Raw genomic sequence first — 20,127 nt, forward strand, 5'->3', positions numbered from 1 at the left:
GCTTAAGTAAAAATCTTTTCTCATTTAAATGTATGCACTATCTATGAATAAATTATCCTTGTTATCTTTAAGAAACAATATCGTAAATAGTCCTTTGACCCATCTAAAAAGTTCATTGTGTTTCTGTATAGGGATGCAAGAGATATCTGAAGAGTAATTTCAATCTGGAAAAACAATTTTCTTTGAGCTGTTTCCCGTATTGGGTATAGTACCCCGTAGGGATAGGGCCCAACAAGATTAGAGCAACCCAAAGTGGTTAGAAATGATTTTTTCTTCTTTGAGTTTGGGGGGGGGGGGGGAGGGATGGAAAGGTTTTTAGGTAGTCAAGTAGTAGGTTAGAGTGAAAGCATATTTGTATGTTTAATGGCAGATAAAAGAGAACAATATAATAAAAAGCTTAAAAATGAAAATATTGATCTACATTGACAAAGTGGGAGGTAGGTTGTACTAAAATTCCGTAAAGGTGTGAGTTTTAAGGCTTAAAAACAGTAACAGAACGATGAAATTTATGTTAACTTTAAAAAAAATTTTTGTCTATAATTCTTTTCAATTAGGAATACATACACACATTTAGTGAATATTATCGTTCTACTACTGTTTTTAAGCCTTAAAACTCACACCTTTACGGAAATTAAGCACAACCTACCTCCTCCTTTGACACTACCTACAAAAATGTTGATCGTCTTGACAATATTCTTCAGTTGAACCAATTATGCTAATAAAATAATTTTAATTTCATGAAATTTTTTTATTGTGAAGAATAGATAGTTTTTTATTTGGGTATTGTAGATTTTTTCTGGTTATTTATTCATATAATGAGGAAATAACCCCTTTGACACCACCTACAAAAATGTTAATTGTTCTTGTTTTATAAAAATATTTTACAAGCATCTTATTGTTGCTTGACTTAACAACTTCAAAAAATGTCTCAAAGAAAAACCCAAAACGCACAGAGTCAGACCTTCAGGAGACTTTATGTAAGACCCATTCAGACGGATTGAAAACTCAACATTTAATTACTGTAGGTAGCATACAAGATTTTAATAACGAGTAAATAGTTTGTTTAATTTCTAGCAGCTTCTCGGTCAAATAGGTTGACATATTTAGGTCAAACACAGCTGGATTCGTGAATGAATTACTGTGTATTGGGACCTGTTGCTACTATGCCTTCCATGTGAAAATAACAGTAAAAGATAATAGAATGTCATGTCATGGTATATAAACAGGTGTTACTTTTTAACAGACAATAAAAATTTTTTAGAAATCTAATTCATTGCAATCGATGTATTGTCCTAACTAAAACAAATAGATAATTGTAGGTCAAATAATGTGATATCACATCCACACATATATCATACTATCAATTTAAAGAACATATATTATTACAATGGCAACTGCCTTTTTTATTATGTTTCTCTCTTCTAATTCCAAAATCTCTTTATTCTAGTTGCTATTGTGTCTATTATTGCGAATATGAAACAGTATACGGATGTAATATTATGCGGCAACGAAGGTACAACAACTTTGTTTAATATACACACATCTTATCTTAACAACTGTATTCTTCGTTTGGGCTAAATGAGGTATAATTGTCTGATATAGTTATGTAGAATGGTGTTTATTCACTGACGCACAATTATCACGTTATTAAATTATCTGAACTGCATAATATTACAACAGGAAAAAAGAATATAAAACACTGTGCGATTATTAAGATATGCAGAAGTTAATGCGCACCCTATAGAAAAGAAGATACGGAGAGTGTCATGCGAGACGTCATAAAAATACGTCTAAAAGGAAAGATGAGAGGAGAAGTGGTAGGGAAAGGAAAACCTCCAAAAAGAGATGGATAATAGAAGTATTTTTATGTCGTCACATATGACACTTTCCATATCTCATTTTCTATAGGGTGTGAATTAACTTCTGCATATCTTAATAAACGCATAGTGTTTGATATCTTCCGTATAAGTATCTCTTATGGAAAATATATTTCAGAAGATTACCAAATTTTCGCCTGTATCATTGAATATCAAAATTCGATTGCGCGATTGGCGTTTATTATTGCTAGGATTTGTCACATACAAACCCACCCTGCGCTAGTGAAAAGAAATTTGTAATGGAACACTACAGACAGACATTCAATAATTCAATTATCCTCAGTTAACCAGGAAATGAGAGAACAATATAAAATAAAATCCCTATTTTTATTTCTATTTCTGGTTCTAAAAAATATGAGAATTAGATTTGGACTTGGTATTTGACCCCTTAGGGTCAACAAAACAGGAATCAATCCTAAAATCTTATATTTGAACCTAAATAGACACAATCATTTGATAAATTTCATAATATTTCTTTCACAATCCTTTCATCCCTGTAAGTAAAGAAACAACTTTGTCTGGAGTAATTTCATTTTATTTTCCATTACCATTAGTTTCTAATTCAATTTCACTCTTTCACTCAATAACAAGGGACCATGAATCTGACAAACAATCCTAAGAAAATTCAACGAAACCTCTCCGAATAAAATAAACATGATAAACTGCAAATTTTCAAGAATGCAGCTGATAGGATGTGGATTTTGTTACAAATGAAAACAGCACAAAACCTTACAAGAGAAGATATGGAATGCAGATAAATATTGCATTTATTTCTTATAAATTATAGCTATTAAAAATGTGATGTTAATTCTAATCATATATTCTAGAAAATACTCCACAAATAAAATTTTACTCTTCCACTACTCAATTTATTGATTTTACAATACACCTCAATTATTAACAACAAAATTTATTTTCAATCATTGTTATTAAGATGAAATGCTATATGAAAAGAATATCTAATAGTACAACTTATTGTGTCTATCCGTCTGTAAAAAAGGGGACTGGGATTTACTAGGATGTCAGAGATAGAAGCCCTTTTGTAAAGATATAAAATGAATGTCCGATGTCAATTTGAAATTTAATAAACCCTCTTATTTTTTGATCAATTATCATCAAATATATGTATATTGTGTTGCAAAAATATTTTTTTAAAATAGTATGTGGATCTTTAAAAATATTCATATATATTCAACTTTAAACTTAATGCAAAATACTAAAATCATACTCAAATTACTTCCCCCCCATTTTCCATGATAAAATTATGATTTTTATGATTAATCTGTTATCAAGCTATGAAGGGGTGAAAAAGTGTGTGTGGGGAGAATTTGATATTTTTATAACAGAGAAAAAGTTCTATTTGATTAGTTTACCTCTTCTTCTCTTACATATAATTGAGATAATATTTAGAGTCATTTTTATACATTTTTAAACTAGTTTGAATACAATGGCGTACAAACAAAGTTGTTATTTTCCTCTTTTTTAAAGCGAAGCTTTTCTATGATTAGGGTCGGTCCGTACGTCCGTCCGTCCGTACGTCCGTCCGAGATAGATAGCTTTTATTCGTTAATTTAGGCATGTTAGAATTGTCCTATCGATTTCAAACTTTGCATGATGATTCCTGTAGTAGTTAGGTACGATTTAGAAAGTGTAGCAACTCTATAATCATTACCAGAATGTCCGTATGTCCATTTTAAACATGTTGATTTTTCTACTTTTTTAACAACAAATTTTTATGTGATCTAATTATCCGTTTGATCTTATTTTTGGTATATTGATTCCTGGGACAACAAAGAACAATAGGATAAGCAAAGCAACTCTATAATCAAGTCCTAAAAATGTAAGTATGTCCAAAACATTATCCTGTATCAAGCAGTTTTACAACAAATTTACTTACAATTTTGATTCGACTCTTTCGATACTTTTATCTTGATTATTCAGTTCAGACACTAGACAAGTGTTAATGTCCGTTTGTCCTACCGTTTCAGTGCTTCGCTTTTATGGATGTTGTCATCCTTGTTTAATTAGGAATTGGGGGGTTGGAATAGACTTTAACACACCTACAATAAAACCTCAACATTTGATAGAGTGCTTTGCACACCTTATTTGATAATCAAAATCTTTTTTTAAGAAGATTTTTATAGTGCCTATAAAAATAATGTTACTTCCCTACTATTGGTCAATTAAAATGTAAACTGGCCTGCCATTGGTAATTTAGTCTGTGTACTGACTAATCATTGGTCATTTGTATTGGATGACGTCATTTTTTATGGCACTATAAACAGCTTTCTTTTTTAATTTCAAAGTTGATTAATCCAAATTGCTCAATTGTAATGTTACATACATAACTCCCCCCCTAGAAATTATGTTTTTGTTTATGTCTCTAGTGTATTATAGAAGTATATATGAAGAGGGTTGAAAGGTATGTATGTCAGGGTGGGAATACAAAACTGCCAATTTTTTTTGTCCAGTTATTTCATTACCATAAGTATGACGTCATAATGTCTTTATAGAATATTCTCATATTGCGATATTATGTCAACAATCAATACATTTATGCCATGAAGTCGCATCAATAGTCAATAGTGTGAAAAGAATAGCTATAGAAGAGCTACACTATTATTTAATTTTACTGCTTTGAGAGAACACTCCTAAACGTATGTAAATATATTTAAAGCTCAATTTTGAGCAGAACAATATTTGTTTAGCTCTTTTAATACAAAATAAGACACAAGTTATGCCCACATTTCTAAAATATGACCTCAGAAAACAAAAAGAAATGGGGGTAGGAGGGGCTCACAATTAACCCCTTCTTTTGTCAGCCTTTAAAATAAACAGTGTGCTAACATTTCAGCAAAAAAATCGCGACGAATGATTCAAACTGCTCATCAACTGAAAAACATCTAATAAAACTAAAAAAGAACTTTATAGTAAGAAGGAAATTACGATGGTTGGTTTGGAGGGGGGGGGGGGGAGGAGGTAGTTACCTACTCCAAACACCAAAACAATAGCCTAATGCTTGCCCAAAATATAACATCTTAAAGCCTACTGTCTGGCCAAGATAAAAGCACATACAGACGGAAAGACATACAAACTTCACACTACCTATCTCAAATTATAAGAAATGAAATTGTTATATTGTAGTATCTCCCAATTGAAAATACTTGAGGAATTTTTCTCAAAATATTTCTCTCTGAAACTGTCCTTGTCCTAAAAATTATAGGTTGACAGCATATTAACATTACCAGGACATATTTGAATTAAAATTCATACAAAACATGCTAGACTTTAGATTTAGGCTTAATTTCAGTAAAAATATCTATAAAATCTAAACAGTAAACTGCAATATTTTAAAATGTTATATCATTTTGCTTTAAAAATATAATGATCACTTTAAAGAAAACAAGGCTTGTAATTCAAATTTGTTACCTAGATGATGTATTTGTGTGTCTTTGGGGATGTCATATTTGTAAGGGTGGTTTCTGGTCGGTCGGACTTACACAAATTTTAGAGTAGTTACTCAATTGATTTTTGAATATTTATTTGAATTCCCCATGCATCATGAAAGCATTGATATGATTTACCGACCTTTCGCTGAATGAAATAATATCTACATAACGCTAAATTTCATACCTTATCCCTCAAAGATAGGGAATTTCAAGGGTTTAACTAAAAGAGTAAAAAGTTTTATATAACAAATTTTACCTTACAATTCTTGTAAAAATTAGCTATAATTTATTACATAAGAAACCCTATAATCATTAACTTTAATGAATACATTTATGCAATGACGAATTTATACATTGTGATTCATAAAGTTATTAGGCATGATTTAGGGACTTTCTTTTTAAATTCAAGACTTTAAAAGTGACTAATAACATCCATCTAACGTATTTGAAGAAATCTTACAACAAAGAAACCTGAAATTGTGTTAAGACTTTTGTTCAAAATATAGTTTCATTGTATGAACATATAAGTGGAATATTTCTTGCTTATTTTCTGCTCCCAGAATAAATCAATTTATCAAGTCAAACGCTTTGCGCATATCAAAACTTTGCTAATTTCAAGGATGATTTATATTGTGGAGAAATATGCGCATTTTTTTTATAATTAATTACCTAAACTAATTTAATTTTACTAGCAAGGTCGAAATTGCTTTGAGTAATTTAATGTGTTATAGGAATTGTTACTACTCTTTGAAATGACATTACTGTTTTATTTTATTTTAATCTGTTCATATTTTAAACTTTTAAGCTGTGCATGATCATTATTAACTAAAGTTACCTTTTAATGTTTCGGTTAGGTAATCAGAGATAGAGCCCTGCAGGATTAGATCAACTGCAGTGGCGTATAGCATTTTTTGTAAAATCTGATTAAAGTTGGAAGTTTTGTTGCTCTAGTAATAATCTTTTAATGAACAATAATTTGCCGTTGTAATAATGGATTCAGACTATACGTGGATATTATGCTAGGGGGGAAATTGTCGTCTATATACCTTGCTAACATTTATTGGTTAATGCGTCCATCTAGTTGGAAAGGAGGGAATATGGTAAAGGGGTTGGACGGGGGAATCTTAATTGTAGCTCGCTGCGTGACTCACTTTATTATAAAACTTGAAAAGCTGGTGTAAGATCCAATTGATAATATATCCATTGATGTAATGGATTTGAAAATGTATAAAATGAGCCATACTGATTAGACACCTAATGATATGTCTAAGCGATCATTAAAAATTTTTAAAATAGCGTCAACAAATTGTACATGACATGTTTAAATATATAATTTGCATAAGAGGAATGTGGAAAATTAAACAAATATTTTCAAAATTAAGTTTGTCATTAGCAAGGATAATATATTAATTTAATGGAGAAAAATACAACAAAAATATATTTTGAGCTTTAGCTTATTTTTCTATTAGAAGTAGGATAAAAATTTGTTCAGAAAACCAGTGAAAAAAATATCTTACCTGAATAGTATAACCGGAAAGGCGGCAAAATTTGTGATCAAGGCAGCCAATAACACAAAGGATAACAAGACAAGGTTCTTTACTTCACTTGGGCTACTATTGTCCATACTGTATAAGGATTCCTGAAATATAACAAATTTGTATAACAAAAAGATAGGCATAATCATAGTTTGGCTATTTCGTACAAATTACAATGAGCACTAGTTAGAGAGATATAATACTTATTTATCGCATCGTAATATAGACAGCTTTCCACGGGATAAACATACAATTGATTTGTTCCCTAATTTCCGAAGTTGTACGACAGATAACCCAACTATTGCAAAAGCTGTTTTCAGCTACTCCGGTCAAATTGAAAAGCTGAAATGGGAGGGTCTGTAAACTTGAATCATAATTAATGATAATCATACAATTGATTACAATAATTTGGATTACATATTTTTATCCATTTTTCCTTATCAATCACTAAAAAAAATTTCCTAAATTTTGTGGTGACCAAAATTTTCATTTCTAAATTAGAACTAAATTGAAACTCGTCACAGTGCCTTCAAAGGTGCTTTAACTTTAGTGTCAGAACCTAAATTGGGACATAGTGCATTTCATTACCCTAGGTTAGGTAACTTCATTTCACTTTTCAATAAAATCTAAAATGCAGCGGTTTTTGAGAAAATTAGATTTAAAAATTTCAAGTTCAATTTTCACCCACTAGGAGTTACCGCATAATCATGACAAGAAAAGCAAAGATTATTTATTTAAAATTTTGAACAACTTTGCTTTTATAAAGTAAATCATAAAACCTCTCTATATATGATTTATTTAATGCTGAATTTCCGTGACCTTAGCAAAGCAATTGATAAAAATAGCCATTAATAAACTCAATTCAGGAGTGGTTTTATGAAGAACTTTATAAAAGCAAAGTTGTTCAAAATTTTAAATAAATAATCTTTGCTTTTCTTGTCATGATTATGCGGTAACTCCAAGTGGGTGAAATTTGAACTTGAAATTTTCAAACTTAATTTATTCAAAAACCGCTGCATTTTAGATTTTATTGAAAAGTGAAATGAAGTTACCTAACCTAGGGTAATGAAATGCACTATGTCCCAATTTAGGTTCTGACACTAAAGTCAAAGCACCTTAGAAGGCACTGTGTCGTAAAAGTAATTTTAGAAAGAAAAAAAAGGAAAAATGTAATAAACACAATTTTCTAATGCATATTTTCATAACAATATTTTATCAAAATTAATAATGGCAACGGCCCCTATAAGACTTTAGGGGGCCTTCAAGGTGAGGGGAATTCCAGCCCCCAACCCAATTTTCCATTTTCAATTAAAGTTTTAAAAAGAAAAGTTTAAATTTTTGAGGGGGGGGGGAGAGAGGGGCTTTTAAAGGAGATTAAAGATATCCTTCCATTGTAATAAAAAAAAAACTTCGCTGGACCTTTAAAAAGTTTAAATTCAAAGGAGAACCATGTCGGTTCAGTTGTCAGCGAGATCCTTCGCTACATACAAAAAAAAGCTTAGGCTATTTTATTTGTCTATAAGTTTTTTTTGCTTTGGTAGTACAACTAAATAGTTGCCGGCCATATTTGTGTAATCCATGTGTCCGATCTTGTTTTGTTCTGTATATATTATCTAGGCTGGTATTAAAAATAGACGACTAATTTTCTGTAAAGTTTTCCTCGACATTTCAGCGCTCTAGTCTACCACTCTGACTTTGCATTTGATTGCGATAAAAAAAATTTTATTAATAAAAAATTTTAATAAGACACAATTATTTTATTTCTACGTATTGAGTTAATTTTCAGGAATAAGGTATAACCAACAAGCAAAATAAATCTAAAATAATATTTGGGGGGCAAATGGAGAGGTCGTCAATTTTACGATGTGTTGCCCCCCAACAACAGCTGAAAAACACGTATAGGTTTCGTGATTTTCTTCCGAATTAATTTCGTTATTGGTATGAGCTGGTTAATTTTACTTGTAAATACCTAATTATTTTCAAAATATACATATTTTTCAGCATAATAGACATTATCCTGATTCAAGATATATATAATGGTAAAATTCCCTTTTTTTGAATTAGAGCGAAAACTATATTAGATGTTGTTTTTAAAAGCGAAGCTTTTCTATAATTAGGGTCGGTCCATCCGTTCGTAACGGCTAGCTGTTTTGTTAATGTACGACTTAGAAATCGTAGCAACTCTATAATCGTTACCAGAAAGTCCGTACGTCCATTTAAAACAAACTGATTTTTTACTTTTTGACAAGCCATTTTTGTATGTGAAAAATATCCTTTTCGTTTAGTTTTATTTTATATACTGATTCCTATTACAACAAGGTACAATGTTATAATGTCATTATGTCTTGAAACAGTATCATGTATTTAATCAGTTTTGTAACAAATTTACTGACAGTAATATTCTGCTTAATAAGTTCTGACACTCTGCAAGTGTTAATGTTCGTTTGTCCATTCATTTTAGAGCTACGTTTTTATGGATGTTGTCATCCTAGTTTTAGTAAAAGTGTTTAAAAGAAGGAAGCTAGATATGACTTACTTACATTATGAGACGTAATTATAAAGATAGATACAACCATTTCGATACTTAACGTATTCGTCATAAGATTCACTAAATCAAAATCAAGGTAATGATTACAGAATGATTAAGAGTTTCCATATTGAATCTAATTGTTCCAGGAATCTTAATGTTAATAATTATTTTAAAAATTGATTTTAACTGTCATGGCTAACAGTCGTAAATTCACGTCGAAAATCTTTCCTAAGAGGGTCAAACTTAAGTTTTGAAATATAAGCGAGTTTGGGGGGGGGGAGTGCTATGGCTGTTCCACTTTCTACAAAAACAATATTTCCACAAAATTGTATAACCTAATTTAAAGGAAAAGTTTGTTAGCACACAGTTTCATGTGAACGAACAATCTAAATAACTGATGAACTAAAATTTAATTTCCGAATGTGTACACAGTTTCCTCGGTATTTCCTCATCCTATCTCAATATTTACTACTATCTTGAAAAACTTCAAACTTCCCAAAAAAAATGTTGAATGTATAATCGATTTATAAACGATGTACATTCAAAATTTCAATTTTTCAAATTTTGATTTTTTTAAGTTTGAAGCTTGTTTAGCTAATAGTAAATGTTGAGATAGGATGAGAAAACTGTGTACACCTTCGGAAATTAAATTTCATTTCAATAATAACTTGTGTTTTCATACAAAGCAAATAAATATATAATAGCAAATCAGAAATCTTCAAGAAAAGATGATTTTATTATATTTTGTAATTTAAAGTTTATTTCTGAAGGGGTAGGTAGTTTACGTTTTTTTTTAATACAGCACATCTAATATCATTTAAATTGGAAGTTTTTCCTACTAATGTAAGATTTGATAATAATCTTGACTTTTGTTGTCATTAAAATTTAGTCTCTATACTATTCTTTATTTTGAAATGATTCACATTATAATAACATTAAAAGGACTTATGGTTTAAATACAAAAGAATTTATAAACTTTTCTGTTTAAATCGAAATATTTTCATATAAAACGTATAAAGCGTACAGCTTGCTACCCTTGCTTGAAAAATATTGGAGAAATAATATCATGTTTCTAATTTCTATATCAGGAACAAGGTATATACAATCCTAGATTTTAATTTAACTTAGGATCTGTTGCTTGTTAAAACAAAGATTCAAACGGACAGGCAGACGGACAAAAGAGAGTAGATGCGTTAAAGGGTAGTATTTACAATTTAAATAAATTTTAAAATATCACATGTATCTTTAATTGCAATCAAGTACCTAACATTTTCCTCAGAGAGTAAAATTTTCTTTTTGATGTACTTGAAAACAAACAGACAATGTGATTTATATAGAGCCTTTCTTAAATTGTGGCTTTGCCTATCTCTTATTCCTTGCAAGATGTTCAGTAGTTCTGCAAAATATTTTTATGATTGCTTTGCAAACCCGCCAATTAATATATTTGGAAATAGCCAACAAATTAAATTTATCATCATAAAAAAATAGCTATAAACAAAAATTAAGTGAACTAAACTGGCTAAGATTGACTATTATTGTGATTTTCCGTTTAAAACAATAAGCTAATTTATAGATTTAGCTGATTTGAAAGAAATTTTATTTTTGTAATTTTGCTTAAGATTTGCATACTATTCGCATTACGTATTGCAAAACATATGCAAAATATTCCACAAATATTCATTATTAGTAGTTATAGGAATTTATTCATTATTCTAATTTAAGAAAAAATATTCATTTTTTGGTATAGATATCCATTTATATAATTAGAGTAGCTGGGAGTTTGTTATTGTATACAGTAATATTTCTAGAACGTAATCTGATTAAGAGGGAGAATGAAAACCCCGCAGGCCCCCACCCTTTATATTTTGTTGTACTGTAGGGAGTCAGTGTTTTCTGTGGCGAATACTATTTTGGTTTAACTCCTCCCTCTTCATTTATCCCCTTCCCCCCACCCACCATCAAAGAAACCTAGAATTTGCCCAAAAAAATATTATCATTAAAATTTCCAGACTATAAGTCCAGCTGTCACTAAAATCCTACTGGACACCAAAACCAGAGTTTCGGATCCGCATTGATTGTATGCGGATCCGGATCTGGATCCTCAAAATTTTGTCAGTGCGGATCCGGATCCTTGACAATAAAAATAAAATCACCAAATTTTTCAAAAAAAAATTTATTCTTTAATTCGAAGTCAAAAATACTTTTAATTTTCAAGTCTGAACCTAAACCTTAAAGATTGGCTCTCATCAAGAGAATGTCTGAGATTTTATATAAATTTAGGTAGATTTTTCCATTTTTCCCGCATTTTTTGAGTCTAAGGGAATTAAAGGGAAAAGAAAAAGGGAAGGGGGGAAGAAAATCTCTTTAAAAGAGATGGGAGAAAAGGGAATCGTCTTGCTCAAAAGTGGGACAGATTGGGCTTCGTCGATTGTTCTGGTTTAAAAAAAATAAACATAGCTTAGTGATTAATAAACAATATCTACTAAAAAGAAAAAGATTTAATTTTTAAATTATTCATCTATCCTAACAATCTCATAAACGTAATTTAAATATTTTTACTCTGATGAGTGTTGATATAGTAATCATCATACTTACATATGGACAATAATGTTTTTGTTATTTAATATTTGCATACTGCAAAAATTTTTGTTATTGCATGTCAAATTCTATAACATTCTACTTCTTAGAAGCGCAGCTACTCAATAGCTCAAATATGTTTCAGTCTATTTGTTAGAGCTTAAATCTATTTCATTTTTGTCCAAAAACAATGAGTACAAAATATATATTTATTGTTTAGCATGATGCTTTATTTACTGTTTTTTAAAGGATATCAGTCTATTACTGCTATGCTGCTTATGGCCTTTTAACAAGGACAAAAATCTTTTTTTATCGAAGATAAATAGTAAAATATGTTCTTGTTTGAATTTGAATGTACGGTACTTAGACGTAAGTAATTGCACTCCTACTTTGTAATCCAATAAGTTTTAAAATACAAATTACCTAAAAGTTATCCCTAGAGCTATTGTTATAAACTTTCAAAGTTATTTTACAATTTCGTTAAAACTAGGCAGTGGACCATTAATAACCCCCCCTCCCCCCTCAAACATTAGAAAGATTAAGGGGTGTCAGACAAAAATGATTTACGAAAAATTATGCCTTTATTTTAGTGGTTTAGATTAGGTATATGTAGTTTTCAGATAATCATACATATACCTATGTCCTCTAATCATGTGTTTAGAATTCCCCCCCCCCCCTCCCCCAACCATTCATACCTTACATAATTTTTTAAATTAAGATCGGAAGGGAGGTTATATGGAGTTCACTTACAATGGGAGAGATTCTACCAGTAATTTTATTTACAAAATTAACATAATTTCAAATTTAGCAAAATATTTAGGTCAATATCGCTCATTTTAGAATTTAAATCGAAGATTTATAATAATTTTGATAAGTTCGTTATGGCAGCTTTAAAAAAAAACAAGGATGGCAACATCCATAAAAGCGAAGATCTGAAACGATAGGACAAACGAACATTAACACTTGTAGAGTGTCAGAACTGAGTAATCAGAATATAAATGTATAAAAGTCGAAACAAAATTGTAAGTAAAATTAGTTAAAAATTGATTAAATACAGGTTATTGTTTAAGGACATACTTACATTTTTAGGAATGATTATAAAGTTGCTTCGTTTATAACATTGTACTTTGTCGTCCTAGGAATAACTATTCCAAAAATCAGATCAATCGGATATTTTCATCACATAAAAGTCAACATGTTTAAAATAGACGTACGGACATTCTGGTAACGATTATAGAGTTGCTACGCTTTCTAAATCATATTTAACTACTACATGAATCACCATGCAAAGTTTGGGCTCTATAGGACAATTCTAACCTGTTTAAATTAACGAAAAGAGCTAACTGTCTGTGACATACGGACGGACGGACCGACCCTAATTATAAAAAAGCTTTGCTTTTAAAAATGATTATACGGAAGCTTATTATTTTGGTTACGCAGCTACTTAATAACTAGGATCGATCCGAACGTCACTAGAAAAATGAAAAGCACTCGAAATTGACTATATCTTCCTTATTAACTGACTGATTCAGAATATTTTAAGATATCCATTGCATATAAACTAATAAGCTATCTAAAGAATATAGAATACGTTGCTTTAAACGATAAAATTGTATTGCTGTACTACAAAAGCACCCACTTGTCCTTTTTTAGGAAGATATTTTTATGAAACTTTGATATAATTTTTTTCTTTTATCTTTGCTTTAAATGAAAAATAAATATACTAATATTTTCTAAATAATGTTTTTGAATTTGTAAAAGAAAAATGAAAAATATGAATAAGTTTTATAAAAGTATAAACGTGATTGGACTTTTGTGGAAAGGAAACGATATCTAATATAGGAATGATCAATATGGGCTTAACTCAAATTCTGCAAATACTTGAAATTGCGCCAAATAAAAAGCGTTTTTCGATTCATGTATTAAAAATATCACGAATACATATTATTATTCAATGAAAATATTTCTAGATTATCTTATAAATTTTTACAACAAAAAGATTACTTTAAATCATTCCTTACTTTGGAACTTATAAAAAGAATGTTCAGTAAGTTCATAAGAATTGAAGGCGCTTTTCGCGAATAACCTTATACCTCGCAATAAGAAAATGGCATTAATTAGTGCACTAGATTTAGTCGCTTTTATTGAGCTAATCCCCTAAAATGTGCACGGCGCGGGGCGCACAAACACTGAATGTTATCTCCCTTCAGCATCTTGAGAATTTTTTGGCTAACTTTGGATATATCACAAAGAATTTGATGTCATTTTCTCCAATATATGTAGTTGTACACACACAACACACTATAATATATGTAGTTGTACACACACAACACACTATAAAACACATTCAGAAACATTAAATAAGATTTTAAACAAGGACAAATTTGACCAGTATTAAAGCACTAGAAACAAACCACCAGAAGGGAACTGTTGTTTGGTTAATATTGCTGCGCTACTTATGTACATACTTGATTGTCTTTTAATTATTGATAATATGCGGGGAAAAGGGAATGACAATTCTAAAGTAAAATTTCCCCACAACCCCTTTCCCCCTCTCCTCCCCCTTCTTACCCACCCATCTTCAATTACATAAAAAAAATATATACTTCCACCTTACTGTAAAAGGTTTCGTGATTTTTTTGTAGAATTGATTGTTAGAATACCTACCCCTGGATTATATGTAGGCGATGAAAATTAGATGCTATCACTTTCTTTTGGTATCATAATGAATCTATAAAAGTTTTCAAAGAAATTAACAAACATCCACAAATGAAAGAAAAAAACTTTATCTAGAGTAATAAGGAAAAGAAAAAGAAATATATTCTCTAATTAACAAACTGACAGATAAGAAAACAAGGGAAAATATATCCATGAGCAGAGCAACAATAACAAGTAAACTTTATGAATAGAAAATTTAGTAAATATTAATTAACAGACAAAAAAAATATATTTATATTAATAATAAGAGTCGTTAGAAAAATTTTATCTTTCATGTCAATACATATTATTAACAAAAGAAAGAACGTTTTTATAATATTTACAGATAGGAGGACGTACTGACATGTCCTAGTTATAGAGCGTGGCTTTAACTTTAACGCCAGTAAGCAACAGCCGCCTGTTTTTGAACAATATCAAAATCCAACACTACAAATGGGCGGCTGCAGTTTCATTCATAAGAGCATAGACCCAAAAGCGTAAAAGAAGAAACTTTTTAACAATGAAAATTGAATTAGCAACATGTAAAAAGTTTCATTCTTCTTTGATTTTTTTTAGAACTTTCATATAAAAATATTTTCACGAATTCCGTACTTTTTTGTTTGCTATATTGTGCTTTTTAGACACGTGTCTGAAAGTTGGCAAATTCTGTGACTTTTTAAATAATCTTTTTTTATTTGTCAAATGGCTTTAATTCTAGCGATAACTGAAATTGTTTTTTTTTTTTAAATGGTATTAGAATTAAAAAAGACTTTGTTTGTTTATTATTTAAGATTCAAACCCCTCTTCAAATGAAAATACTTCTATTCTTTAATAATCCTTTTATTAATTTTTTATTTTTAATGGATTAATTGTTGTTTTAAAAACATTTGGTGATTTTCTTCAATTGGCCTATTAAGCACTAAACCACTCCCCCCCCCCCTCCCCCTTACTTTGTAATAATTTAAAATTAGAGGGGTTAGTTTTTTTTTTACTCCTATGCCTAACACCTATGGGCCAGTGTTCTTTGCCCGACTAGGCACTTTGAGCGCTAAATATTTTGTATTGTCAATATAAATTCTACCACTCTATATATTTCTTAATGTTCATTTGTCCTATTTTTATAGCCCCGCTTTTGTGGATGCTTTGATATTTTATTTAAACTTTTTCCTATTTTTCAAATTTATTGAAATTAAAATTCTATGGGTAGATCCAAAATTAAGTTTGCGTAGAGAATTAATTATCAGGATATTATTAGAAAACTAGGGTATTATAATCTTGCTAGCAAAACTATTCTATTGCTGAATAAGTCCGACAGTCAGACATTTAAATTCGGCATTAGCTATGGCGAATCCAGAGAGGGAGGAGAAATTGGACTGTAAATTATACTTGTACTAAAAGCGTTATAAACTCATTCTCTTATTCGAATGTTTAACATATTTAAGGAACTCTTGATTGGGTGGTACAAACTAGCAGTGGACAAACAAAATAATTCTTATCTACATAGTTATTTTGTTCCGCTCAATTTAGATGTTTATCAGTTTATCGTGTATTGTCTTATCCTTTAGGATGCCAGGACGTATAGACTTTTAATATCTTAGATTGGTCCATTTTTAATGTTAATTACTTCATTACAAGTAATTAACTTCAGTGAAGAGGGGACACTGGATTGTAAATTTCACTGGTAACCAAACTCACAAGTTTTGTTAATTACGCTATCTCATTACTTTGGTCAAAACTTTGGGCATTTTTATTTAATTTTGATTCGATGGTTCCAAACCTGTAGAGTTCAGACTTTTAAACAAATAATTTAAATCTATGGAAGAGGCAGTTTAGATTGTAATCCATTGTCTTATCCAATAAAATCCCTGTTAAAAGTTACATAAAATTTTGTAATTGATATTAAAAATTTCATAAACTTACATCGTAAATTTGATTATTTTCAGCATCCAAGCTGACTTCTTCAGGGCTTGCCATATTATTTGTTTTAAAATTAGCCCCCAAATTATGTTAAAATCACTATTCACATATATGCAAAAAGTATATTTTCTCACATTTTTGTAATATTTTACATTTTTCACAAAAAATTGTTTTATGTTTTTGAATTACATTTTACTCGTGCGTGCTCGCGCGTTTCTATAGAATGAGTTGCTTGCGCGCGGAAATTGATTTAGACGGACGGTGTTCGACTAAATTTTAAATGGGATGAAGTTTAGGGGACGTAGGAAGCTACCCAGGGTTGCCATATTTGCCAATGTTTTAAAAACCTATTTTTATAACGTATTGCATTTATCCTCTAAAGGAGATTCCTAAGGCGGACAAGGGGGGGGGGGAAGGGGTCTAAGTGCCCTAAAAATGTTGGGGCCAAAATTCCGGCGTCTAAATGTAAGTTTTATTCGATCTTAATATTTCAGATGGAGGCCCAGAGTTGTTAAAGTGTAATCTTCTTGGAAAGGTTGAAATACCCCTTCTTCTAAATATGAAGAAAAAAACTACCTAGATGTACCCAGGAACTATAAACACTCAAACAGACTTTTTGAATAAGTTTGAAATTCCTTTAAAAATCATGTCATTTTAAACGTTTACTTATTGAACTAAATCTATTGAAGTTTTGTTTATAGAAAGATAAAAAGTTTAAAACAAATAGTTCTATCATAAACTGATAAAATTTTTGGCAACCCTTATTAGTTTTGAGAAGTGTGCAAAGATGATGCCGAATATAATTCACGCTCATGTAGCACAGAGAAGGGGTGTGCATACAGAATATAATTCATGTGCAAGTAGCACAGAGGAGGGGTGTGCATACAGAATAAAAATAATGTGCATGTAGCACAAAGGAGGGGTGTACTGTGCATACAGAATAAAAATAATGTGCAAGTAGCACAGAGGAGGAGTGTGCATACAGAATAAAAATAATGTGCAAGTAGCACAGAGGAGGGGTGTGCATACAGAATAAAAATAATGTGCATGTAGCACAGAGGAGGGGTGTGCATACAGAATAAAATTCATGTACATGTAGCACAGAGGAGGGGTGTACTGTGCATACAGAATAAAATTCACGCGCATGTAGCACAGAGGAGGAGTGTATTCAGAATATAATTTATGTGCATGTAGCACAGAGGAGGGAGAGAGAAAGAGAGAGAGAGAAAGAGAGAGAGAGAGAGAGAGAGAGAGAGAGAGAGAGGGAGAGAGAGAGAGAGAGAGGGAGAGAGAGAGAGAGAGAGAGAGAGAGAGAGAGAGAGAGAGAGAGAGAGAGAGAGAGAGAGAGAGAGAAGAGAGAGAGAGAGAGAGAGAGAGAGAGAGAGAGAGAGAGAGAGAGAGAGAGAGAAAAAAAAAAGAGTTTAAAGTTTATTTATTTAGGAAAAAGAACCGAATACGAGCAGCATTACAGACAGAAGGACAGGAAGACACTGACAGACAGCTGGGTAACTAAAAAAAGTAGAACAGCTGAGGAAATAATTTGATAATAAGATCACATTTTGGCCGTAATTGTATATAAAAAAGTACTTTTATAATTTCACTGATTTCAAGTTTCTATTCAATTTGCGATAAGGAATTGTTAAAATCGGCCAAGAAACAAAAATGAAAAGATTAAAATTCGAGTTGATTTTCAACAATTGCTTTGATTTTATAAAAAATAAAAAATGAGACTTGTTTGAATTTTTGGCTGACATTGTCAAGAAATCATTATAAGAAAGGAATGACATTGTAACGGACGGAGGGATAGATTGACGAAATTAATGTATTAGGAAACAAATTTTATTTTGAACATTTATAATCTTTTTGCTAATAAATGTTTATTGCTATTTTATATGGATACCGTAAGGTGTGTTTGTTGAATATATAGGTAATACAAATGGGCGAGCAGGAGCTTAGTTAACCGGGCTACCCCTGTGCAATTTCAGTGCACCCCCGCCCGCACAGTGGGAATATGAGAATTATTTGCCGGTCTTTCCTTGACTTTCTAGCCGCCGCACTTTAGGCTTCAGAGGTTCCGTGATTTTTAAATAAACCTTTTAAAAATTTATTTCATTAATATATCATTAATTATAAAGTATGTTTGTAACGAAATATCTCGCTAATAGATGAACCGACATAGTTTTCCTATACAAATAATAATTCCTGGGAAGGTTTATAACTATTTTTTACAGAGGGGGGGGGGGGGTTCTATCTTAATCTATAATAAAAAATGGAGGAAGTGGTCAAAATTCCCAAAAATGGTTAAAATAACCTTTTAACCATAATGCAAACACTAAATAATACTTCTCTAGTTGAATGGAGAACTTATTCGGTTCACTAGTTAACGAAATCTTAACGGACGAATGAAAAAAAACCTTAATTCTTTATTTTAGAGGAAGAGCATTAGAGAAGAAATTGTCAAAAAATATCGCAATTTATGTATCTATCTATTCTTTATATCTTAACATAGGTTAAAATGAAGACTTGAGAAGCTGTTAAACTAAAAATGTGAATATTTTTTACAATGATAAGACCAGTCTATACAAACTATACCCCCCAGACAAATTAAGAGTCGTCAGACAAACAAACAAACATAGAAAAAAAGGACTGTAGTCGATAAAAAAAATGTTTGGAAATTATATCATATACACAGAACTATAAAATACATCGCTATTAATGTCCGATGCTCAGGCCTTATAGAAGAAAAAATAAAGGTTGCGCAAATTTTTTTAATGAAATTTATAGTGGTGTGCAATTTTATTTAAGACAGCCCTTTTAATATGCCAAACAATTTGTAGGTTATAATCTAAGAATTTTTAAATTAAGGAAGAATTTTGTGTTCATTTCATCTTTGTTAGTATGACCGTTGCAGATTTGTTTTTATTTATCATTATTAAAAGCGCAGCTTTTCTATATTTAGGGTCGGTCCGTACGTCCATAATGGTTAGCTCTTTTCGTTAATATATATGCATGTTAGAATTGTCCTAACGATTTCAAACTTTGCATGATAATTTCTTAATATTTAGGTTAGAATAAGAAAGCGTAGCAACTTTATAATCGTTACCAGAAAGTCCGTACGTACATTTAAAACATGGTGATTTTTTATATTCTGACAACATTTTTTGTATGATATGATTATCCTATACATCTGATTATCGAAATAATGATTCTTAGGACAACAGGGTAAAGTATTATATAAGCGAGGCAACTCTATAATCAAGTCATAAATATGTAAGTATAACCTTTTACTGTATCCTATATTTACGTAATTTTGCAACAAATTAGGTACAATTTCATTCATTCTTAGATATTAATGTTCTACTTATTAAGCTCTGACACTCTACAAGAGTTATTGTTCGTTTGTCCTTCCTTCTAATTTCAGATCTTAGGTATTATGAATGTTGTCATCGTTGTAGTTAAAAAATTGTTTGCACAGACAAGATAAATATGTAAGAAGAATATTATGATTGCTTATTTCCCGACAAACAATAATTAGTCTGTGCAAT

General features: G+C 30.6%; 1 protein-coding gene across 1 annotated transcript in view; it reads right to left on the reverse strand.

Moving 5' to 3' along the window:
* Positions 1-16,856, reverse strand: part of LOC145319422 (uncharacterized) — a 53,881-nt gene extending 37,025 nt beyond the window's left edge. The window contains exons 1-2 of the mRNA XM_080161554.1: positions 16,586-16,856; positions 6,844-6,965 (exon numbers count right to left, since the gene is read on the reverse strand). Of these exons, the coding sequence (XP_080017680.1) occupies positions 6,844-6,965; positions 16,586-16,639 (176 nt within the window). The 5' untranslated portion in view covers positions 16,640-16,856. The remainder of the gene's footprint in view (positions 1-6,843; positions 6,966-16,585) is intronic.
* Between the last annotated feature and the right edge of the window lie 3,271 nt (positions 16,857-20,127).

This window comes from Acartia tonsa, chromosome 5 (assembly GCF_053477335.1).
Source record: "Acartia tonsa isolate MP-2025a chromosome 5, ASM5347733v1, whole genome shotgun sequence".
NCBI lineage: Eukaryota > Metazoa > Arthropoda > Copepoda > Calanoida > Acartiidae > Acartia > Acartia tonsa.